General features: G+C 44.2%; 1 protein-coding gene across 6 annotated transcripts in view; it reads left to right on the top strand.

Annotated features, from left to right (window-relative positions):
- Positions 1-25,004, top strand: part of Ptp99A (Protein tyrosine phosphatase 99A) — a 1,207,867-nt gene that overhangs the window by 1,155,091 nt on the left and 27,772 nt on the right. For all 6 annotated transcript variants that reach the window (XM_086535154.1, XM_086535153.1, XM_086535151.1 and 3 more), the window contains one exon: positions 15,048-15,328. In XM_086535154.1, the coding sequence (XP_086391280.1) occupies positions 15,048-15,328 (281 nt within the window). The remainder of the gene's footprint in view (positions 1-15,047; positions 15,329-25,004) is intronic.

Below are 25,004 nucleotides of genomic sequence, written 5' to 3'. Positions count from 1 at the left end.
CCCACGACCCTTCCTTCTGCAGGAGGAGTGGGCGAAGATGGCGCCGCGTGGGAGTTGTCTTGCGATATTTTTCCGCGATTTTTTCCCCTCGGGCTCTCTTGCTTCTCGGCGTTGCTCTGTTTATGTTGTTTGTTTTGTTATTGGTGATGTTTTGGTTATTATCATGATTATTGTTGTTGTTGCTGCTGCTGTTATTGTTATTTTTGTTATTTGTTTATTATTACTATTACTTATTTTGTCATCGTATTTGAAATATTTAATATAGCCTTCGTTATTATCACTATAGCATTTTTTTATGATGGCATTAGGAATCTTTATTGGTGCACCCTTTCCCTCCCCCTCTCTCTCTCTTTCGTTCCCCTCTCCCCTTTCTGACCTCACCCTTCCCCCTCCACCTCTTGTTTCACCCCTCCCCTCTCTCTACCTCCCATCCCCCTCCATCTCCAACTCCACCTCCTGTCTCACTTCTCCCCTCCCCCTCCCATCCACTTCCCCCCCTCTCCCATCCCCTCTCCCCTCCCCTCCCCCTCGCTGACTGAGAATGGCTTTGTGCGAACTCACCTCAGCTGCAGGAGATGAAAGGATGACTCAGCAGCATCAGCATCAGCACCCTGACAGATATTTTTTCTCTCTCTTTCTCACTTCATTTATCTGTGTATCTTGTATTTCTTCTCTCCTTTGCTTTCCACGGGAATATTTGCAATGAATGGAGTTATTGTTGTTATTATTGATGTTATTATAATTATCACCATTATTTTTTTTTCTATTAGTTGTTGTGTAACATCCAATATTATTATTATCATTGTTTGTATCATTGCAATTGTCATTATTATCTATTTAAGTCACCTCCTCTCTTCATCTCAGTGGCTCTACTTTATTTAATTCTTTATTTACGATCCGCGTGCGCATGCGCTCTGATGCGCATTTGTTTGCAGCGCCGCACTGTGGCTGTTGACCTGGACAGAGGTTAAGTTGTTTTTTTTTGTGCCTCTTTTTTCATTTTGCTGTTCTTCTTAGCCTTCATCTCTGTCTCTCTGTCCTCTCCTCTCATCTCCTCTCATCTCCTCTCCTTTCTCTACTCCCTGATTTTTCTTTTGATGTAATTTTCTTTACATAATTTTTATTTCTCTCTCTTTCTTTTTTTTTTACATTTTCTCTTTCTTAAATTGTCTCCATTGTGAGCCGTGAAAGGAAACCGGAAATGACGTTCTCGGGTAATTGATGTTTGGCGTTTGCGGGGTCGTTAACGAAAGGGGGGGAGGGGGAAGGTTGAGGTGAGGAAAGATGGGAAGAAGGTGTGATGGTTGGGAGGAGTGCGGCAAGGGCTAAGAAGATCGGGAGAAGGGAGGAAGTGAGAGGGAAGAGGGGGGGGGGAGACATTGCATAGGAGAGAAGGGAGGCGGGGCTTAGAAAGGAGTGAGAGAGAGAGAGAGAGAGAGAGAGAGAGAGAGAGAGAGAGAGAGAGAGAGAGAGAGAGAGAGAGAGAGAGAGTAGAAAGAGAGCAGAAAGAGAGAAAAAGTAGAGAAAGAAAGAGAGACAGAGACAGAGAGATAAGGTGTGACCGGAGAGAGAGAGTAGAAAGAGAGAAACAGTAGAGAAAGAAAAAGAGACATAGACAGAGAGAGGCAAGGTGTGACCGGAGAGAGAATATAAAAAATATAAGAAGCCGACGAAAAATGCCGACGTGACGATGCAAACGTGCGTGAAATAGGAAATGAGCGGCGGCCCGAGGAAGGCGGCGTATACGTGGCTGTCACAGAGCAGGGAAGACGCCAGTTCAAGATGTAAACATGCGTAACCCTCCGTTGAGTCACGAGAGGAGAAAGAGCGTGAGAGGGGAGAGAGGGAGAGGGAGGGGAGAAAGAGAGGGAGAGGGAGATTGAGGGAGAGAGGGAGGGATGGTGGGAGGAAAAGGAAAAGAGGGAGAGCGAGGAAGAAGGAAAAGAGGGAGAGTGAGGAAGAGGGAGAGGGAGAGGGCAAATGGGATTAACAGAGAGAGACAGAAACAGAACAAGAGAATAGGGAGAGTCAGAGATAAACAGCTAGAGGAGAGCGAGACAGATAGAGACGAAGGCATACAGGAGGCCAGGAAGTAGGATGCATGCGCGGTCAGGATGTAGAATGTAGGAAACAGGATGGAGGACATCAGCACCTGGGTGGCTACAGCATCGCGTGTATTTGGGATAGGAACAGCTGACCACAAGGAAAAGGAACTGGGCGAAAAAAGTGGGATGATAAAGACGGCAAAAAGATCTAAGAAACGTGATGATAATGATGATATTGCTAATGATATGGATGCTGATTCATTTTGTTATGGTAATGATAATGATGATAGTGATGATACTGATAATCATAGTGATAATAATAATAATAATGGTAATGGTAATAGTAATGAGACGCATTGAATTGATGCAGATAACAATAGCTACAATGATAATTATAATGATGTTTGAAATTATAATGATAATGATGACAGTAAGGATGATAATAATAATAAAAATGATAATGAAGATAATAGTAATTACAATGAAAATGATAATCATCACCATGATCATCATCATTCATACATTACTCTTGGAAAGGTAAACAAAATATCGACACTTGAGACGTGTGTCTATTTCATTAACCTTCGCGATGACGTCACAGCCCGTACGTGATGACGCAGCCGCCAGTGTTCCTGCCTGGCGCGTGCCATCCCATGCACTGGCGAGGCAAGGACAGCACCGTCATGAAATTATTGACACGGCGACCTCTTTCTTAAGATTGCGTGAAGGATAAGGGAGACATCTTGCAAGATATTGAGAGATTAGACGCTTTCGCCCCTTGTTTTTCTTCTCTTTTGTTTTAGATTGGTGTCATTATTATTTTTTATTTTTGAGGGGGGGGGGTACGTGAGATCCTGGTTGGTGGAAGGTCGATGTTTTTTTGTTTTGTTTTTTCCAATTTGTAATAAACGATTCATTTTCTTCTTTGTTGGATGTCAGTTGTCTAACCGAGGTTTCATTATTTATTTATATTGATGATTATGTAATTTTCAGCCGGAGGATTTGTTTTTTATAAAAGATTTAAGCGAACGCAAATCCTCATTTGAATATTGATAGCGTCAAATAAATACAGGTGAAGTTCATGATATTAATAAATGAAGCCAGTCGATAAATGATATAAAAAACAATTAAACTTCACTCTAATAAGCCTAAAATAAACAGAAAAGAAGAAATAGATAAACGACCGGAAATTCGAGAGACTTATTATTCACTCGGGCGGACAGATAACGGAAGAGAGGGAGAGGGGGGAGGGGGGGGTGGAGGGGAGTTTATTGCGGTTTCGTGGTGGTTGTTATGTTTGTGGTTATTGCCTTTTTTTAAGTGAAGGCGTAATTTTTTTTATACTTTTTTAAAACTTGTTTTGTCATTGTTCTTGAAGTTTGTGGGAGTTGCGCTTAGACGGGGAGAGTAAGAGGGAAAGAGAGGGGGACGTTAAGAGTAAGAGGGAAAGAGAGGGGGACGTTAAGAGTAAGAGGGAAAGAGAGGGGGACGTTAAGAGTAAGAGGGAAAGAGAGGGGGACGTTAATTAAGAGTAAGAGGGAGAGAGAAGGAGACCTTAAGAGAAAGACGAATATTAAGAGTAAAAGGGAGAGAGAGAGAGTAACAATAGGAGTAAAAGAGAGGAAGACTACGATATCAAAACTAAGAGGGAGTAAGACGAAAATATTAAAAGAAAGGGGGGGAAAAAGATAACATTAAGACCACAAGAGAGAAAGAGAAACAAGAGCAAGGAGAGAGAGAAAGAGATCGGTACCTACGACTCCGTCTCCGATAATAGAACCGATAACGATAGCAAGAGGAAACCGGCCATTACTATTATAAGTATTAAGTGAACAATGAACTTCCGCGGTACAGAGATATAACCTCTCCCTCTTGAAGGTCGACCGTATGTGAACGCAAACCTCTGTCTTAAGGGGTAAGGGGTGGGGGTGGGGTTGTTTGTAGGGGGGAGGGGGGAGGGGGGGAGGGGAGGGCATTGATAAGACCCTGCAATGAATCCGTTGATAGCCGATGGCTGTCCCGATATCGTGTGTGTAATTAACGAGGAGGGGGTGTCCACTTTCTTAAAAGCCGGATTAAATGTTTTCCACCCGGATTATTATTTTTTCTCTCTCTCGCTTTTTTTTTTTCTTCTTTTTTTTCTTCTCCTGTTGTGATAAGATTTGGGTGAGGCACTTTTTCCTTCTCTCTTTCTCTCTCTCTCTCTCTCTCTCTCTCTCTCTCTCTCTCTCTCTCTCTCTCTCTCTCTCTCTCTCTCTCTCTCTCTCTCTCTCTCTCTCTCTCTCTCTCTCTGTATATATGTATGTATATATGTATGTATATATATATATATATATATATATATATATATATATATATATATATATATATATATGTGTGTGTGTGTGTGTGTGTGTGTGTGTGTGTGTGTGTGTGTGTGTGTGTGTGTGTGTGTGTGTGTGTGTGTGTGTGTGTGTGTGTGTGTGTGTGTTTCTGTGAACTGTTTCTATAAAAGATCTCTCTCTCCTCCCTCCCTCTCTCCCTTCCTTCTTGCCCCCTCCCATTTTCCTTCCCCCCTTCCCCCATCTTTGCTTTCTTGCTCTCTAAGGTCATTCGTGAATGATTTCTTGTTGTCTGCTTTATATCCGGTAATTTCACGATTTCCGAAAGATATAAATCACGCAAAGAAATGGGGACTCTTTTCATGTTATTTTATCATGTTGCTTTCCTCATGAAATGTATGTTGTTGTTGGAATTAATGTTATTGTTGTAGTGACACATGAGACGCTATTGTTTTTATTGAGTAGATGTGATTAAAAGTTTTTATTGTCCCCTCTGAACTCTAAATCTAAAAGAACTTCTTATCTACCGCGTGTTATCTTTGGGATTAATATGTTACATTTATGACGTTCTCTATCAGCCCATGAGATGAGATTATTGATGTGTGTCGGGGAGAGGGAGAGAGAGAGAGAGAGAGAGAGAGAGAGAGAGAGAGAGAGAGAGAGAGAGAGAGAGAGAGAGAGAGAGAGAGAGAGAGAGAGAATTAGTGTGTATGTGTGTGGTTCTTAGTGTGTGTGTGTGTGTGTGTGCGCGCGCACGTGCTCCCTAGTGCATACCCGCCGTTCCGGATTTAGACAATGCCGAGGGACCAGTGGCTGTTATGCTGTTGACGTTTTCTGTCTCGTAGCATACTTGTGTAAGTCGCAACTTTTTTTTGCAAGCAGTCGAGGGAGTACAACCGGAGTCACGGCGACAGAGATGAGTCAGCGGTCTCTGGTAACGGAATACCATCCTCGTGGAGTGTACAGTTACCGTTGGGTGGGCTGGCCTTTCCCTACTCCCACCCTCTCCCTCCCTCCCCAGATCCCTTACTCACTCACTTCTTCTTCCTTCCGTGCCCCCCCCCTCCTTTCTTTCCTTTTTTCCCTTCCGTGCTTCCCTCACCCCATTGTGTCTCTTTCTCTTTTTTTCTGTTCCTTTCTCTTCTCTTCTCTCTCTTCTCTCTCTCCTTCCTTCCTTTCCTCCTTCCCTCTCTTTCCCTCCCTCATTTCCTCCTTCTATTCACCCCTCTCCTCACCTTCCTCCTTCCTTGCCCCCCCCCCCCCACCCTCACCCTAGCCTCCCCCCCCCCGTACGTATAGGCGATGGAAGTGGAAACAAAGCGAAGGAGATGTTTTTGGCGATCGTGGATGATACGAGGAAATGGAAGGGGAGAAGGAGAGCGAGTAAGAGGAGGAGAAGAAAGAAAAGGAGAACAAAATAAAAAGGGTGTAGAAGGAGAAGGAGAAACTAAAGAAGCAGACGAAAAAAAGTAAGGAAGAAGAACAAGAAGATTAAGAAAAAAAAAAGAAGGCGAAGGAGAAGAAGGAGAAGTAAGGGAATGAGACGGGCGACAAAAGCGGGTACGAAGTCTTGGGGTTCTGCCATACATACCGCGTGACAGACGAGACTGGGTTACGTCATCTGTGACTGTCAGGTGTCCGCGCGCGCTTTGTGCATTGTGGCTCTTGCACCTTTTTTTTTTTTTTTTTTTTTTTTGGGGGGGGGTAAAGGGGGAGATAGAGGAGATATTCTCTGCTTGGCGTGAACTCACTCTTTTTTGTGGTACTTCGTCTAATTTTCCTTTTTTTTTCTTAAGTTTCCTTTGTCCTGACGGGGTTTCTTTGTGTGTTTTCAAGTGGTGCTTTTGCCTCCTTCACCTTTCTCTTGTCTCTCTTGTTCTCTCTCTCACTCACTCACTCACTCGCACACCCACTCACTCACTCACTTACTCACTTACCCACCCACTCATCCACTCACTCACTCTGTCTGTCTGTCAGTTTGTCATTTTGTCAGTCTCTCGGAAAGACTTAATGACGCAGATGGAACGGGTGATTAGCGTGATCACTTTGTCCTTCCGTGAGAGACGGACGGACGGACAGCCAAAGGGGTGGTTCTTTAAAGGGGCTTTGTCTCTCTGTCTCTTCTTCATTCTTTGATTTTTTTTCCTATTTTTTTCTTTCCCTTTGCTTTTCTCGATTATTTATTTTCTTCATCTCCCTTTCTCTGATCTTTCCTTCCTCTCCTCCCCTCCTTCCTCCCTTCCTTCCTTCCTTCCTTCTTTTCGATCCTTCGGAAGGAGGAGAGGTCATGGAGGGCGGCGGAAGGTCTCTCGGAGGCAGCAATCACAGCAACGAACAGGTGCTGTCCATCCTCCCTCTCTATCCTCTCGCCTCCTTTCCCTCTCTTTTTCCTTTACCCTTAGGCCTTATTCCCTTCTCTTCTCCTTTCCCTTGGCTTTTATTGTATTTCTTTCTTTCATTTTCTCCATTTGCTTTTGTTTTTTCCCCTTTTCTCTTTCTCCTTTCCCCCTTCTTCCCCTTTTTCTCAATGTCTCCCTCCTACGTTCATCACTCTCATTTCCCCTCCTTTTCACCCGTCCCCTCTCTTCCTTCTCTATCCCTCGTCTCATTCCTCCCAGTTACTCCTCTCTTCCTACCCCCTTCCCCTTCCCTCTATCTTTCTATCCTTTCTCCTTTTATTTTCTCACTCCCTATCTCTCTGTCTCATCACTCACTTCCGTTACTCCTTTCCATACCTCCCACCTCTCCCCCCTTAATTCCCCTTTACTTCCACCCCATTCCCTTGGCGCCCCCTTCCCCCTCCGTCTTGTCTCCCACCACCTCCCCATCCCCCCATCCCCCTCCCCTCCCCCTCCCCCTCCCCCTCCCCCCTCCCCTGATCCCAAGGACGCGTTGCCCTCAGCAATGGCAGTCTCCGAACGATAGATATGTGTATATATATATTTTTTTAATTCTCACGAAGATATTGCAACGATTTGGCAACGGTGCAGTGATGCAATATACGGGTTGTTGCAGAGTGTGAAGAAGGGGTTGGGGGGGAGTGGGAGAACGGGGGGGGGGCTAAGGGAAGGATGTTGCACACGCACTCGCTGGGAAAAGCTCGTCGTTACTCGTCACCTTGCAAATGATATGGGGGATTCTTGTGCAACTAATTTTTTAAAAAGTTTCTCTGTTCTAAATTTATTTCGTTCTTTATTTATTTTTGTGTTTCTTTTGCGTAGATGTTTGTCCATGTATTTGTGTTTTATTTAGATGATTGTGTGTGTGTGTGAGAGAGAGAGAGAGAGAGAGAGAGAGAGAGAGAGAGAGAGAGAGAGAGAGAGAGAGAATGGGGTAGGGCGTGGATGGGTAGCCATGTGTTGCGTTTCCGGAGGGCGTTTTAGTCTGATCTCTAGGGTGTACACATGGGTGGTAGGAAAAAAAGGTGATATGAGGATTAAGGAATAGGGGAGAAGGAGAATGGGAAGGGAGGGAGGAGTAGGAGGATGGATGGAAAGGAGAAGAAAGAGGTAGGGAAGGAGAAGAAAAAGGAAGCGGGGAAGGAGGAGAAGGAAAAGGTGAAGAAGAAGGAAGATAAGAAGGAGAAGGAGAATGTGAAGGGAAGAAGTAGGAGAAGGAGAATGGGAAGAGAAGAAGAAAGGAAAGGGGAAATGGGAAGAGGAGGACGAGAAATATGAGAAAGAAGAAGAAAACAAGAAGATGGACGAACACACGTGGTGAAAAAAGAAACTGTAAAATAGAAAGAATGATTGTGAAAAGATATGTACAGTACATAAGATGAAGAAAAAAAAAAGTGATAAGAGAGAGAAATGTTTGTTTCCCATTATCTTAGAGGTTGGGGGGCCTCATATCATTATCCCTGTATTCTTAAAGCTTTTATGAGAATGCGTCTAATTCAGGTCATTATAATTTATTATTTTTTGTTATTCAAGGGCTGCCCCCCCTCCTCTCTCTCTCTCTCTCTCTCTCTCTCTCTCTCTCTCTCTCTCTCTCTCTCTCTCTCTCTCTCTCTCTCTCTCTCTCTCTCTCTCTCTCTCTCTCTCTCTCTCTCTCTCTCTCTCTCTCTCTGCTTGTGCGTGTGCATGAGAGTGTGTGTGTGTGTGAGAAAGAGAGAGAGTGTGTGTGTGAGATAAAGAGAGCGTGTGTGTGTGTGAGACAGTGAGTGTGTGTGTGTGTGTGTGTGTGTGTGTGTGTGTGTGTGTGTGTGTGTGTGTGTGTGTGTGTGTGTGTGTGTGTGTGTGTGTGTGTGTGTGTGTGTGTGTGTGAGAGAGAGAGAGAGAGAGAGAGAGAGAGAGAGAGAGAGAGAGAGAGAGAGAGAGAGAGAGAGAGAGAGAGAGAGAGAGAGAGAGAGAGAGAGTATCTTACCTTGGGTTTGTTTGACTTTGTTTGATTTTGACTTTGTTTCCCCCTTCTTCCGTATTTTCCTTCACCCCCCCTCCCCATATCATCGCTTGGGTTTGTTTGACTTTGCACATTGTTTTGGGTTGCCTGTTGAATGAAACTGAGTGTGCAGGTTGCAGATCGAAGCGGGGGACGTTCGCAGAAAATGCTTGCGAAGTGTTCTTGTGAAATTCGATGAATTACTTGATTAGTGTCATTAAGAAAGGAAACATTCATCACCTTGATCATTATTACCACCTTTATCACCAATCATTACCATTCCCATTTGTCACTATAAAAAAAACACATGTGCATGCATGGATGTATGTGTGTGTATGTATGCTTGCAAGGTCGTGTGCATGTGCAGCTGTTCACGCGTGCGCAAATCTGTCGAACTTCCGGCGGCGGCTCGCTTGCTGCTTCGTCCTTGTATTAGCCTGTGATTGACGCTTTGACAGGTGGCAGATGGGGGCGCTGACGCAGGCCGCAGGGGGAGGGGTGGGGGAGGAGGTGGGATAAAGGGGAAGGGTGTGGGGGTAGTGTAGGGTGGGGTAGGATGAGAGGTGATGGGAGGCTGGTTGGCTGGTTGGAGGCGGGGGGTTGGGTGGGGGTAGGGGGAAAGAGATGTGGAGAGGAGGGGGGAGGGGGGAGGAGGGAGGAGAGTAAATTAGGAGGATGAAAGAGAATGGGGAATGGGGTAGGAGAAGGGGTACTTAGGGACAGGTGGGTTTGTTTTGTTGGCGTTGGCGGAAGTTGGGTGCGAGCTCTAGGTGGGCTGAGGGCTCGGTTATAATTATTGACATTGTTGATACCATCGTCGTCACCATCATCATTATCATCATCATCCCCACCACTATCACCATTAGCATTATCAACGTCCTCATCATCACCGCTACCACCTCCAACACCGCTACCACCACCACTGCCCAACACCACCACCACCACCACCGCCCATCACCACCACCGCCCATCACCACCACCTTCAGAATCATCACAACATTATCATCACTTTCCGACCGACATGGCCGCGGGAGAGGTGAATGCTTTCGCCAATCTCGCTCTCCCGCGCTCGCTGTCGGAGGTTCGCCCGCGGGAAGATGAACTTTGGATGCTGCAGAAAGGTCGAGTGGCGGAAAGGTCGCGATTTGGCGCCGACGCCCGGGTATTTCGCGCGGCTCTGGTTCGAGAGGGTTGGTTCGGTGTGGTTCGCTGAGTGGTTGGGTTGGTTTTTGCGGTTAGTGGTGGTTCGGGGGTGAATGGGTTTGTTTTGAGGCGTGTGTCTCTTTTCTTTTTCTTTTTTCTTTTTTCTTTTTTATTTTTTTCTTTTTGTTTAGTCTCTCGCTCTCTCGGCATTTATGTCCTCTGTTTTCTTTTCTCTTTTATTTGACTTTCTTTTTTATTTTCCGTTCTCTTTTCTTCTCGTCTTTTATCGTTTCTTTTCTTAAGAATCTTCTTTTCTCCTCTCTTCCTCCCTTCCTTCTTTCCTTCCTTTCTCCCTCCCTCCCTCCCTCCCTCCCTCCCTCCCTCCCTCCCTTCCTTCCTTCCTCCCTTCCTTTCGTCTTTCCTTCCTTCATTTCTCCTCCACCTCCTCCTCCTCCTCCTTCTCGTTTGGGAAGAAGACCACTGTGATGTCATCGCGACCTTCCCCTCTCCCCTTCCCCCCTTCTCCCCCTCCTCCCCTCTCCCCACGAGCCACAAAGAAAAGAATATTAAGAGTGGGTAAAAAAGGTAAGAAAACAGGTGAACAAAGATGGACGCTACCGGGACACCGCCCCCCCCCCCCCCACCGAAACAAAAGATTCGAAAAATACGCGACAGTGACCCACTTCCTGTGGCATGCACCCTCTTTTCCTCTTCCCCCTCTCCCGTATCTTCTTATTCCTTTCTTCTCCCTCCTCCTATTCTCACACTCCCTTCGTTCACTATCCCCCCTATCCCCCACTTCCTGTTCCCTCTCCCTCGCCTTTCCCAACTTCCTTTGCCTTCCTCTCCCCTCCTCCTCTCCCCTCTCCCTGTCCCTTCTCCCTTCCACTCCCTCAGAAGTCCCCATTCCCCATTCCCTTCCCCCTCCCCCTCCATCTCTCTCCCCTCACCCTCCCACTTCTACCTCTCCCCTCTCCCTCTCCCTCTCCCTCTCCCTCTCCCCATTATGTGATCTTGAAAATTACTAGGCGTGAGCGAGGGCGACATTGTTGTGGTGCGCATAAGTAAGGGTAGTGTTCCCACTTGCCGCGTAAGAGTGGCCTTGGTGCGTGTCTGTTTGTCTATTTGCGCTTATGTGTGTTCTGTTCCTGTGAAAGTGGGGCTGAGACAGACAGGCAGGCAGGCAGGCAGGCAGGCAGACAGGCAGACAAAGAGCATTTCCCCTTCTTCCCTATTTTCCTTCACTTCCCCCCCCCCCCCATATCATCGCTGCCCCTCCAGCTCCACCGCAATCAAAAACGGAAGACAGACAGACTGACAAACAAAGAGCATTTCCCCTTCTTCCCTATTTTCCTTCACCCCCCTCCCCATATCATCGCTGCCCCTCCAGCTCCACCGCAATCAAAAACGGAAGACAGACAGACAGACAAACGTCAACAGATGGCAGAACAGTATATAAACAAAGGAAGCCAGTTAGGCGCGGAGGTTAAGTGATCTGGTGACCACCCCGGACCGCAGGTAACAATGGGCTAATTGGCAGGCCCGTTTGCCACTCAACCCTCCACCCCCTCCTCCTCCTTCATATAGTGAACCCGTGTGTCACCCCCCCCCCCTCCCCCCAAGAAGCGAGCACACGTAGTGACACACAACCACATGCACAAACATACGTACTTGCACTCATGCGTGGATATGTAAATATTCACGCACACAAACAGAGAGAGAGAGTGAGTGAGAATGCGTTAGAGACAGACAGACACACAGACAGACAATGGAAATATTAACGAATGCTCCTGAATAAACAGAGAGAAAGAAAGGAAGCGAGTGTGCGTGTGAGTGTGTGTCACCCTCGGGAAGCGAGCACACGTGGCCACGCAAACATACGCACTTGCACTCACGCGTGGGTACGTAAATATTCAGACATGCACCCGATAGAACGAATAAAGAAAGATAAAGATGCGTGGGATAGACAGATATAAAGAAAAAGAATGAATAGGTGAATTATAAAGGTGAGAGAGAGAGATAGAGAAAGAGAGGGGGGCGATTAACCGATATATGTATCAGTAAATACTTTCGAAATTGGATATCAGATTAAAGTTTTAAAATAGACTACAGTGAAAGGCTAAAGGTTATTTCGACACATGAGAAGTATCATTATTTATTTTTCATACATTTATTTTATGTAGTTTTTTTTCTCTTTTTCTAATGACGTCCTGGTATATTGGATTGTCTCTCTTTTCTCTCTTTCTTCTCTTTTCTCTCTTTTGATCGCTTTGCTTTGTTGTTTTCTTCTGCATTCGTTTGGTTGTCATTAATGCTCATCCTTTCCTTTCTCTCTTCCTCGTTTTCTCTCTTGTCCCCTTGTCTTTCTCCCCCCTCCTCCCTGTCTTTTTCTGGCTTCCCCCCCTACTTTCTTCTTGCCTTCCTCCCCCCTTTTTTCGTGTTCCTTGTTCTTTTTTTTCCTTCTCTCCTCTCCCTCTCCACTTCTCTTTCCCTATCTCTCCTCCGTCCTTCCCCTCGCCTCTTGTTTCTCTTACTCTTAATCCCTCTTCCCCACCTTCTCTCTCCTTCCCTCTTTCCATCTTCTCCTCCCACCCTCTCCCTATCTTCTACCCTCTCCTCCTCTCCCTCTCCCTTTTCGCTACCCCTCTTCTCCCTCTCCCTTTTCGCTTCTCCTTTTCGTTTTTCATTTTCTCTTCTCTTCTCTCTTTCGTTCTCCTTTCTCCTTTCTTTCCCTTCCATCCCCTTCCTTTCGTCCAATATCTCCTCCCCCTCCTTTCCCTCTCCTTCCCTCCCCTCCCCTCCCCTCCCCTCCTTCCCCTCCCCTTCCCTCCCCTCCTTCCCCTCTTCTCCCCTTCCCTCCTTCCTGTCCTCCACATGGTGTCACTAGCGGAACGTATCACCGTGACTCGTTTGTGCTTTTTATCTGCTTTCATGCTTGCATGTCTAATTTTTCCGTTGGTTACTTTTCTTTTATGTTGCTTTCTTGCTTGTTTTTTTTCGTTGCATGTCGACTTACTTTTTTGTTGCTTGCTGCTTATTTGTTTTTTGTTTTTCGTTGCATTCGTGCTTTCTCTTTTCGCTTCTTCCTTGTTTTTTTTTGTTGTTGTTGTTGCCTGTTTACATTTTTCGTTTTTTGTAATTAATGAATTTTCGTTGCATTGCTTACTTGTTTTTTTCTTCGCTACCTTGCTTGTTACTTGCTTGCGACGGTCACTGCTGAGGCGTGACTCGGCATGTTAATGAGGGTCCGGTCGACGCGATTGGAGCGTGTTGTGATGTCGAAACCGATTGGGAGGGGGGGGGCGTTCCAATCATTCTTTAAGGTCACAGTCTTGAAGGGAGGAGTGAAGAAGAGGGAAGAGGAGGAAAGTTAGGAGAGAGAACGAGGTGAGGGAGGGAGAAGGAGAAGGAGAAGGGGAGGGAGAAGGGGAGGGAGAAGGAGAGGGAAGGAGAAGGAGAAGGGCAGAAGGAGAGCGAAAGCGTAAGAGAGAAAGAAAAAAAAATAGAAAGAAAGAGCGAATGCGAATCATCATCATTACTAAAGCATCATTACTAAACTGATCACCCCCCCACCCACCCAACCACCCCTCCCCCTCCCCCCACCCGCTGCGTGACTCAGTGCTTATTAAAATTATGCTGATGGCCATGGGAGTCACAGTGGATTACATAATGACACTAAATATGACACAAATGATGCTCTTCGGTCGCCGTGATTTGCGATGCAAGAGGAGGCAGAAACAAATTAGAAGCCCACACGACCAACATACCGGTTTATTGAACAGGTGTGTTTGTGTGTGTTGTGAGCGTGGGTTCTCAATTCATCGTACCTTTGTGTGTTGATTTTTATCGCATTTTTTTTTCTTTTTCTTTTTTTTTCGTTTTTTTTTTCTTCTCTGTCTCCTTCTTCTTCTGCTTCTTCTTCTTCTTCTTCTTCTTCTTCTTCTTCTTCTTCTACTTCTACTTTTACTTCTACTTCTTCTACTTCTACTTCTTCTTCTTCTTTCTACTTCTTCTACTTCTTCTACTTCTTCTTCTTCTACTTCTACTTCTGCTTATATTTCTTCTACTCCTCCCCCCCCCCATCCTCCGCCTACCCCCTCCTCCTCCTGTGCCTCCTCCTTTTTCTTTTTCATCTTCTTTTCTCCTTTTTTTCGGTGCCCACGCTGAGAACCCAATGTCCTCCTCCTCCTCCTGGCTCCTCAATCCTCATTCTCAAGATTTTTTTTCTTCTCCTCTTACCCCCCCTCCGCCTACCCCCTCCTCTCCTCCCTTTTTCTTTTTCATTCTCTCGTGCCCACTTTATTTTTCGTGGTGTTTATGCAAATGATGAGCAACACTCAAGTGAGAATCGCGTCTGGCGAAACAATCTCACTTGACGATAATATTTAGCCTCAAGATTTTTTTTTTCTGCGTTACCAACCCCCTCCCCCTCCTCCTCCCCCTCCCCTGCTACCCCCATGTGCAATCCGCTAAGTTGTGAAAATATCAGGATGAACAAAAGGGTTTTGCGTTCACCTGTTTCTGTCGCAGTTGCAAGGAGGTTTTTGAACAACAGTTGCACTAAACAAAAGGCCCGTGTTCATCATATTGTCCCAGATTGTAAAGAAGTTTGTGAACAATGGACGAACTTTATAAAAGGAACATGCTCGCCTCACTCCACTGAAGTTGTCAAGATGATGAAAAACTGAGGAAGTTAACAAAGGAATCATGTTATTATATTCTTCCGAAGTTAAAAGACAAGCAGGATCTAATCCCGACGTTTCTTTCACGGGCCATTATTATTATTACTGTTGTTGTTGTTATTGTTGTTGTTGTTGCTATTATTATTATAATTATTAGTATTGTTATAAGTCCTATTATTATTAATATCATCATCATCATTATCATTATTATTATCATCATCATTATCATTATTATTATCATCATCATCATTATCATTATTATTATCATTATCATTACAAGTACTACTACTATTGAAATTGATATTACTTGTCACTATTAACGTTATAGTTGTTATTATCAACATCATCATAAAGTTCATCATCACTATCATCCCCATCACCATCCATCGTCAACATCACAATCGTACATTACACACACACAAAAAAAGAAAAAATGTTATCCGATCCTAACTCGCCTCCCCCTCTCCTCCCCACAGCCCCCAACACCAACTTCAAGGTGTGGACGAAGGCCTTCACGCAGCGCCACGAGGGCACGTCGTCGGTGCCCCTGACGGTGAAGACGGACGTGTCGGGCCCAGGGGCACCCATCATCTCCAACCTGACGTGCCAACCCGACGGGAACCTCTACCTGCAGTGGCTGAGGCCGGCGCAGCTCTACGGCTCCGTTGATCTCTACTACATCTACTACCGGCCCGAGGATTCGTTCGAGTTCGAGGAGATCGCGGTCAACTCCGTTAATAATCGCCTCGAGCATAACGTGAGTGTGGCGGAATGGTGTCGTTTTTCTTCTTCGTCTTCTCTTTCTGTCGCTCGTATCTCTTGTCTCTGAAATTAGACACCTATATTTACCTCGCTCTCTCTCTCTCTCTCTCTCTCTCTCTCTCTCTCTCTCTCTCTCTCTCTCTCTCTCTCTCTCTCTCTCTCTCTCTCTCTCTCTCTCTCTCTCTCTCTTTCCCTCTCTCTCTCTTTCCCTCTATCTCTCTCCCCCTCTCCCTTCCCTCCCTCCCTCCCCCTCCCCCCTCCCCCCTCCCTCCCCTCCCTGCTAATTCTACGGAGGGCTGGTCTCCTTGAACATCAAACGAACAATCAGACCACATAGCATTGTGAACAGCTCACCTTTGCCAGTGACCTATGTCGTGTGTCTTCACCGCCCCCCCTTTCCCTCTCTCCTTTTGCACACCCTACCACCCTCCCTCTCCCTCCCCTCCCTTCCCATACCCTCTAATATACGCCCCCTTCCTCTCCCTCTCGAATGCTCCCTCTTCCTCTGTTTCCTCCTCCTCCACCTCCCCTCTAACCTCCTTTCTCCTTCCTCCTTCCTCCCCCTCTTCCCCATTTTCTTCGCCCACTCCCAATTATTTTCTCCCTCCCCCTCCCTCCCTCCCTCCACCCCAAATCCCCCCCTACCCCACTCCACCCTCCCGCTTCCCCCCCCCCCCCCCATTTACAAATCGTGCGTAGGTGAAGTCGGCCATTTAAAAGCTGAAACAATGGGCGACCTTACTGTGGGCGTAACCCATAATTGAGAATTTTAGTCGTAGGTCATCATGGGTAGTCGTAGGCCGTTGTAGGCCATTGTGTTGTAGTCGTATGTAGTCGAAAGAGTTGTAGTGCCGAGAGGGGGGAGGAGTAGTCAAGGTAGAGAGAAATTTATTTTTTGTGTGTTTTCTTGTTGTTTTTACTTGGGTTTACCTTGAATTAAAGAAAATGGTTTGCTTTTCATTGTCATGTGGTTTTACATGTATGCAGATTGGGGAATTTTATATAGTGGAAAGTTTTGTACATTTGATGTATTTTGAACTGAGACACTTATGGGTGCAGGTGTCCCTTGAACACTCTCTCCCTCTCACTCACTCACTCACTCGCTCACTTACTTACTCAGACACACACACACACACACGTTAGTATTTCATATTGCATGTTATCTAATTAATGACGTATGTATCCCGTTACTGACCTTGAAAGCACCTGTACACCCCCCACCCCACCCCACCAAAAAAAAAAAAAGAAAAAAAAAAAGAAAAGGAGGGACAACCTATGACCACCATGGAATGTGGATCATCATGAATCATCACATGGCCTATTCGGGCGAGGGGAGTTGCATAATGGAATATTCATCAACAGAACAGTAACATTAGGGCATCATTATTGGTGACCGATTCTCTCTCTCTTTCTTTCTGTATTTCTTTCTCTCATTCTTTCTCTCTTTCTATCTTTATCTTTCTTTCTCTGTCGCGTTCTCTCTTTCTCTTTCTCTTCCTTTCTCTTTCTCTTTGTTTCTGTCTCTCCTATCCTCCATCCATCCATCCTTATCTTCCGTATATTTATCTCTTTCTTCTTCTATCTATCGATCTATCTCGACGGATCTTTGTGAACACGAAAGAAGAAAAACAACAACAACAAAACAGTTCCTCCATTCGAACACCAGAGATCCGTTAGCCAGCAAATTCAAATACAAATGCAATTTTGAATTCAAATTCTTTCCATTGTCTTTTATCCATTACGATAAATAGTTTGTTAATGTGTAGGCGGGTGAACAAAGCACATAAAACAGGTGATTTGTGAATAACCTTGATAGAGCATTGTAGATACTCTCTTGGGAGGAGAGGGGGATGGTCGGGTAGAGGGAGAGGGAGAGGGAGAGGGAGAAGGGAGGGTAGAAGGGGAAGGGGGGAAAAGGAGGGAGGGAGAAGGGTAAGAGGAGGGGAGGTTGGAAGAGGGAACGAAGGGGAGGCTTGGAGAAGGGGGGAAGAGGGAAGGGTGATAGGTAAGGGGAAGGGGTAGAGAGAGCGGGGGAAGGGAGAGGGGTGAGTGGAGGGGAAAGGAAGGGGTAAGTGAGGGTTCTCGGTGGGTGGTAGTTTGGCAGGTGGATTGCTATGTGTTGCAAGAGGGAGGGAGGGGGAGGGGTTGGTGTGAGAGGAGGGGGTTAGTGGGGGGCCTGTGAGGTCAGAGCCGGGTGGTTGTTGGTGGGCGGGTAAGTGGGTTACAAGTACCGTGCGGGTATTCAGTGGATGTGGGTTATTTACCTGTTTGTTTTTGTTTGTGTTTTGCCCGGGTATTTTGTGAATGTGAGGGAAAGAGACTTGGGGTAAAGAATGAAGAGAGAGAGAGAGAGAGCCTTTTGATTTTAACAAATTAATTCATGATATATACTAAGTATACACGTGAACAGCAATAGGAACTAGACGAGAGTGATAGAAAGAGGGGAAACAATGAGAGAAAGAAATAGGGGAAGGTGAGAGAGAGAGAGAGAGAGAGAGAGTTAAATAGATTCTGATCAAAAGGCGATTGATTTCCTCTCGGTATGAGGGCAGTATGCGTAATTGTCACACGGAAGCCAAAAAAAAAAAAAAAAAAGTTTTGTGGCCAGGGTGAACCGCAAGATTGATAGCTAAGATGTTGGCCATGGACACTTGGACAGTAGAGTTGACGCTCGGAATGTTCGGTTTGGAGGCCACATAGGCACTCTCGCGATAGGCCTAGATTTGAGGGTTGCATATGGAATTCAATAGGATTTGTGGTCTTTTCGAATGTCGTTATTTATATGCGGCGCAATTCTATTCATTATTTTGTATCTCCTGTGCAATAGTGGGAGAATTAACAATAAAAGAGGGAATGTACATGAACAATTGTTGTTCTTGTGTCGAGCTGTGTGATGGTACGCCATTTAGGGTCTGTTAGAGCAGGTAACTTGGGCTGAACTTTTACTCTCGATTGCCGACCTTGAGCCCCCTGGCGGTAGGGTCAACAACTAGGTACCAGTCATAGCAGGCGAGGTATATGGCAGGGGGAGGGAGGGAGGGAGAGAGGGGGAGAGAGAGAGAGCGAGAGAGAGAGCGAGATAGAGAATGGGAGAGGGTGAAGGAGAGAAGAGGAGTGGGAGAAGGAGAAAGAGCAAGAGGGAGAGGTAGAGGGAGAGAGGGAGATATTGTCGGAAGAAAAATCGAGAGCGGTGACAGACATCAGACAAGAGGTGTCTTTTTAATGTTAACAATGTCCGTAGACTGCCTCGCTTGGTCAGGGAAGATGAACATTGGCCATTTGAAGGATGGTAAGGAGAAAACCCAGGAAACGCGTAGATCGGAAATGCAGGAAAATTGATAAACTTCGGAATAAGGAGGACGCGCGATAGACAGAGAGAACAAGAAGAAAAGAAAATATGGAAATCTTGTACCGAGTCCGTGCGAACTAACAGCTCCTCCTACCTTTTCTCGTGGAAATCTTTGCCCCGCTCGCTAAGGAGGCACCCTTGGGAGATCCCACCCTTCTACCCCTCCCCTCCCCCCTCCCCCTCTCTTCTCCCACTGCCTACCCTCTTTCTCTTTCCCCTCCCCACATATGTTTCCTTCATTCCTTCCCTTCCCCTCTCCCTTCCCTCCTCTTTCCCCCATCTGCCCCCACCCCCTCCCTCTCCCATCATTTACTCCTCCTTCCTCCATCTCCCTCACACTTACCACCCACCCTCCTCTCTTCCCTTACCCCCTCACCCCCACCTTCCACAGAAGCCCGCGCGCTCATCACGGCCGCTGCATGCAACTTTGGTCCTTATGCGCTGGGGGTAAAGTGGTCATTAGCGGTGCACTTGTTTACGTGTTGTTTGCGAAGGGAGTTGGGCCATGACGGCGGCCTGCCTGCCCTCTGGCGTTTACTTGTTTGCTTGTTTCATTGTAGCGAAATGGGAGCCTGGGCGAAATAGTTTTATTTGTTCATATATTTATTTGTTTTCCTTTCAATAGAATTTAAAGATTGTAATCGTATTTGTTTATTGTTTGTCTGTCTTTGCCTTTATGGTTGATTTAGTCTTTAATATCTTTCGTATGAATGCTAATCCGGTAAAGGTAAAGCGGTATATTTTATTGTTGCCATTATTATTATTATTGCTTTTAGTCATTCATTTGTTTATTATGTTCGCTCCAATCATGAAATTAACATCAGGTAATTTGTTGTGGCACTCCGTTTGCATGAGAGAGAGAGAGAGAGAGAGAGTGTGTGTGTGTGTGTGTGTGTGTGTGTGTGTGTGTGTGTGTGTGTGTGTGTGTGTGTCTGTGTCTGTGTGTGTGTTTTCGTCCGTCCGTCCGTCCGTCCGTCCGTCTGTTCCGTTTATCCGTTTGTCTGTTTCTATGTGCGTGTGGCCCGTGTTTGGCAACATAGGCACAGTCAGCGAGTCTCCGTAAGGTCGTAGGACTTTCATGTTTATTTCATATGAGGTGCGTGTGCGTTACGAGCCGAAGGGAAGGGCTTGGAATACCCCCCTCCCCCCCCTCCCCGTGAGTGCAGAGTCAACACGGAGATTCTTATCAGCGGAGAAATATCCCTACTCAGGGGAGATGCACATGAACAGAGCAACAGTGGAGAAAGACAGGAGGAGAAGGGTAAGGGGAAGGAGGAGGAGGAGAAGGAGAATGTGTAGAAGACGATGGTGATGAAGAAGGCAAAGACGGAGAAGTTGTGATGGTATTAAGATGTGTCCCTACTACGACCAGTTTGTGTAAATTGTATATATCCTAAATACTAACACTATTTGTGTAATTGACACGACGGGTCCCGTCCCGGGCACCCGAATATGTTGCGAGCAGAGATTGATCTAATTCCCACACATAATATATAAAGGGATGATGTTAAACACGGTAGCGAAAACATTAACAATATATTATAAAATTAAGATATATATATAACATTATTTACAAGGGAGGTACGATATATATATATGCAAGGGGGAAGCTAAGCCTATCGCAAAGCTAATAATACCTGAGCTAAAGATATATCAATAACCCTAATATAAACACAACACTAAGGAAAACACAGCCCTAAGGAAAACACAGACAATGCACAGTATATGGAATAAGCTAAGTCACTAAAGGCACTAAACACTGACTCAACCTGGAATCCTGAGGAGGAGGTCTTCTCGACCTGAAGGTCGAACTAATTCTGTGTAAATCTATCAATGACCTATTTTGAGGAGGATACCGGGTCAGTACGAGGGGCAGCGACAATTCTTCTAATTGGTCAGGGAGCTGCCCGACCCGGCGGTGATTGGTCCACGTGGTAATGAGAGCAGGACTTTGGCCACGCCTTCCGAACGTGGGCATTCAGGACTGACCTGGAACTGGGAGACATTGTGTTTAAGTAACTAGAAATATTTAATTATTGCTTCGATATGAATTTTGAATCTTTATCGTATACAATAAGACCTTCATATCGCTCGACCACGTTACCCCAAATCGTCCCGATTTGGTAAGAAAATTAAATATAACGAAAAGAGAATGCCAAAATCAGCGATACTTAGCAGAGAAAACAGGAGATCCGTGATCAGTGGAGCTCTTGAAAATATACGAAGAGATCAGGAAATGCCGTGGCAACGTCTCGATTATTGCACAAGATCACACGGTTGTGCAATCAGTACAGGCTTCGAGATGGGCTGCACTGGTTACAGGATTGACACGTCTGGTTGACATGCCCTTCTGCATCCATCACTATCGTATCTGAAAAACTTTATACACGTAACTAGTGCATACGATAGTTGTAGAGGGGACAGGGTAAAGGGCGTAGGAGCAAAAATTATGCAGATGCATGTTATAAGATAATTGATAATAGTAGTTATGCATTAAGTAGGTGAATATAACATGCAATATAAATTGAAAAGATATCAAAAGTATGTATACAATAAGTGCATTGCTAATTATTAACATATTATGTCATAATGTTTAAAAACAAAATAAAAATTAGCAAGGAAGTTATGCTAAGTTATAGTATATACTCATAAATTGGTATATCCAGTAATGGTAAATATAGTACAAAAGATACAAGAGTACGACTTGCGAATAGGCATCGGGTGATGCTGTGTCTTGCTCGTAGTGCGATGCAACCAACACGCGACCAAGCTCGAATCATCAGCCGTGCAAGTCCGGTATCTGTTTAAGATCAGACTGGGGAAAAAGTCATTAGGAGTCCCGGGCTTCAGGATGAGCCCGAGAGTTGCAACAATGCAAGGAGTTGACTGCATCAGGAACCGTATACAGCATAGAATGGTCCTGGTAGTCGACATATGTGGTAGTTACCAGCAGGTACTATCTGCAAGGTATAGCGAAATTAGTATTTCATATTGTAAAATAATCATATATGCAACAAAATCATATGATTTGGCAATAACAAGAAATAGGAAGTATTTACCTGAATTCATGTTATTTGCTGACAATACTTACGCAGTAGCAGACCGGATTCATCGAGGGATGAACTATGTGAAAAATATGTGTCTGCTTTGATAAGTGATGAGTATGCAAAAATGGTAAGTTAAGATGCAGTTCTTCCATTTACTAACTGAGTCTAGTCCTTCGGGGAGTGAAGGCACGGCAAATGAGCCAAGGTCAGTAGCAAATTAGAAAGAACAATGTAAATGTGTATGATGCATGTAAAAAAAATAATAGCCAAATTACCAACCATATCTAATCCTTTAAATAGGCGTGACCGGAAGTCAAGATTTGAGGCAAAGTGGGTAAAAAAAAATATCATGAATATGCTTATGAAAGAAAAAAAGATATTAATCCAAATATCAACCGAATCTAGTCCTTCAATTAATTAGAAGGCACGACCTGAGTCAGATTGGATGAGACTGGAAAAAATAAATGTTAATGAGAGCTGAAAGAAAAACAAAATTAATATAACAATGACCTGGCGGTCGTTCCGTTGTGGAATAGGTGATTTACCTTGAATGACCATGCTAGTGGTCGGTAAGATCATGCGCCAAATTGAACTCGTCCCGTGGGGAAACGCTGTCTTAGCTCGAGAACAAAGATAGATATGATGAATTAGACTATGCTAGGATATTTCACTTGCGTGGCCGAACTCGTCCTTCTGAAATAAGGTGCGGCGTAATAGCCAAGATCGGGGCAACTGAAAGAAATACCATTAATATGTGCATAGCTAATAAAAATGTGGAGGTAGCAAGCCTGGAACGTCTGATAAGTGATAAGCGCGCTGTCTCTGTTTGAGAGAATTAATTGTGACGTCAGGTTGTCAAGATCTCCGAAGGCGCGATGCACCGGAGTGCGAAAAATTAACCCGTAATTCGCGGTTTATTCAATTGTGGTACCATAGATACGCGGAATTAGGGTGTGAGATGCATATGCAATGGGCGTCATGCAATGAAGGCCAGATAAGTGAGGTACAGTAGCTGGAGAAAGGCAAAGTTAAGCTGAAAAGCTGTAAAATATGAAATGATAAGTAAACCTTTTCCTGACTGTCCTAGTGAACGTTGCGTTCGTAATATCATAATGCGATATTTGGCGTTCCGATTGACCCATGAAATGTTTCAAAAGGTCGGAAACTCGGAGAGGCCTATGATGATAACATATATGTTTAATGTTGTCGAAGTCGACAATTGCTTAAAATTAAAAATAATAACAATCATATCATACGATGATTATAGTTACTTGCAATTAAACAATGAAATATGGAAGTAACAATAATCGATAATGCAATGAAAAATGCAAAGATAGTCGAATATGACTATACAATGAAATAGGAATAAAGCAAAGAAACGAACATGCATCTGTCAACATTTCTAGCTAAATGTGATGATAAATCATAATATGAAGTGATGAAACATGTTAAGATATGAAATAATTGTCATAGAGATTGTAATGAATTAACAATCATAAGTACACAAAGTCATATGAGTAACAAAATTATCAAAAACATAGACTGTCGAATGTTGAGAAATATATAGAATTTCACAAAGACAGTACAAATTGTTAATCCAATCATCGGATTACAACGTGACCGAGTGAGGTCAGTAGTGTGACCATTAATCGAATCACAAATGACAAAGTATGTCATGTTACAGAAGATGCAGATATATAAGTCATGCATTCAGAAATATACAAACGTATATGCAGACAATAAAATAAATGAAAATGTAGAGAAAATCATAGTAAGACATATATATATCTTAATATTCGTTAACGATTTTCTTACGAATTCACACGTGCAAGAATGACATAGGATAAGGTCACGTGCAGAACGGGGTCAAAAAAATGACCGAAGGTCACATGTGATGCTATTTCCCAATATCACACGGTCATGAATTTGACCACAAGGGACAGAATGGTCGCGAGAAATATTAACACATTGTCAAAAGTCTTATGTTCAGATTGACCATACGAACGGGACAAGGGTCAAGTGAGGTCAGGTCATATGCAAAATACATTTAATCTAATGTATATTGAAGCAAAGAGAAAATAAATTATATCAATTTCCCATAATGAACGAACAAATATATTAAATGCTAACGCAAAGTGAATTACATTCCCACGAATACATAGTATAATTCATATTCAAGAAAGGAAAATATTTAAATTCACAAGAAAAATAATCACACGAGATCAAATGACGAATCTTAAACGTGTAACTGAATATATTTTTGTTCGAAGAAGTCGTCATGTTAAATTTCGCATAGGAACGAAAACTTAAGAAAATCACACAGATATTAGAAATTCTATATAAGAAATTTCGAAGTTATTGCCATAAGAATATGATGTGATTTACAGTTATTTACTTAACTAACGCACATAAAAACAAATCATGCATTATACGTAGTAAAATGTAATCGTAAATTCACACAAGATAACGTAGAGGAATCAAAGCGTAGAATAATAGAATAAGTAAACGAAACAGTTACTTTATCGGCTTCCTATGAAAGACTAATGTCACACCTTTATGTGAATGTCTACGAGAATACGAATAACTGTGAAACGTTAATAATAGCAAACGTAAGATAACATAGAATAATTGGTAAACATTCGTATCATAGTAAAAATGAACGAATAACGTACACATCGGGAGACATAAAATAATGATGTGAAATATTACGTTACCGAATGTTAACGAAAAGTAATGTAGTGAAATTAACGAAACGATACGTAGAAAAATTATCACTAAGTAGATGAGAAAGCGTGGGAAGGAGGGTGGGGGAATGACGGGGGTGGATTTTACAATAAACAGGGAGAAAAAAAATGCAATGGGGAGGGGGGCGGGGAAACACAGGAGGTACAGTGTCTAGCAACCTTAAAGTGACTTACCTTTAGTTGCTGAGAGAAGAGAAGTGGTAGCTTTACTGCGATTGTCGTGTTCCTCTTAGTGCAGGCGTTGTTCACAATCACAAAATACACACTTAGACAATACTAACGTGGCGATAATTGTCCCAACCGTTACCATATGAGGCGGGATAGACAAGGGTTATTTAAGTACGCGCGAGCGGTTCACGACTTAAATAAAAATTAGGTTAACATTCTACACTTTTAACCTAAAATGAGGAGGTACTTCTCCAGATATCACTGTCACGTAGTGAAAAAAATTAGAACGAAGAGCCACTAGTATGCCTAAATTGTGCAAAAAAAATAGAAACTAGGTCCTATCAATTTGTTATTAATCGAACA

Source organism: Penaeus japonicus, unplaced genomic scaffold (assembly GCF_977035675.1).
Source record: "Penaeus japonicus unplaced genomic scaffold, GWHDUDI00000001_assembly GWHDUDI00000042, whole genome shotgun sequence".
Lineage (NCBI taxonomy): Eukaryota > Metazoa > Arthropoda > Malacostraca > Decapoda > Penaeidae > Penaeus > Penaeus japonicus.
This window is presented reverse-complemented; position numbering and strand designations above follow the sequence as displayed.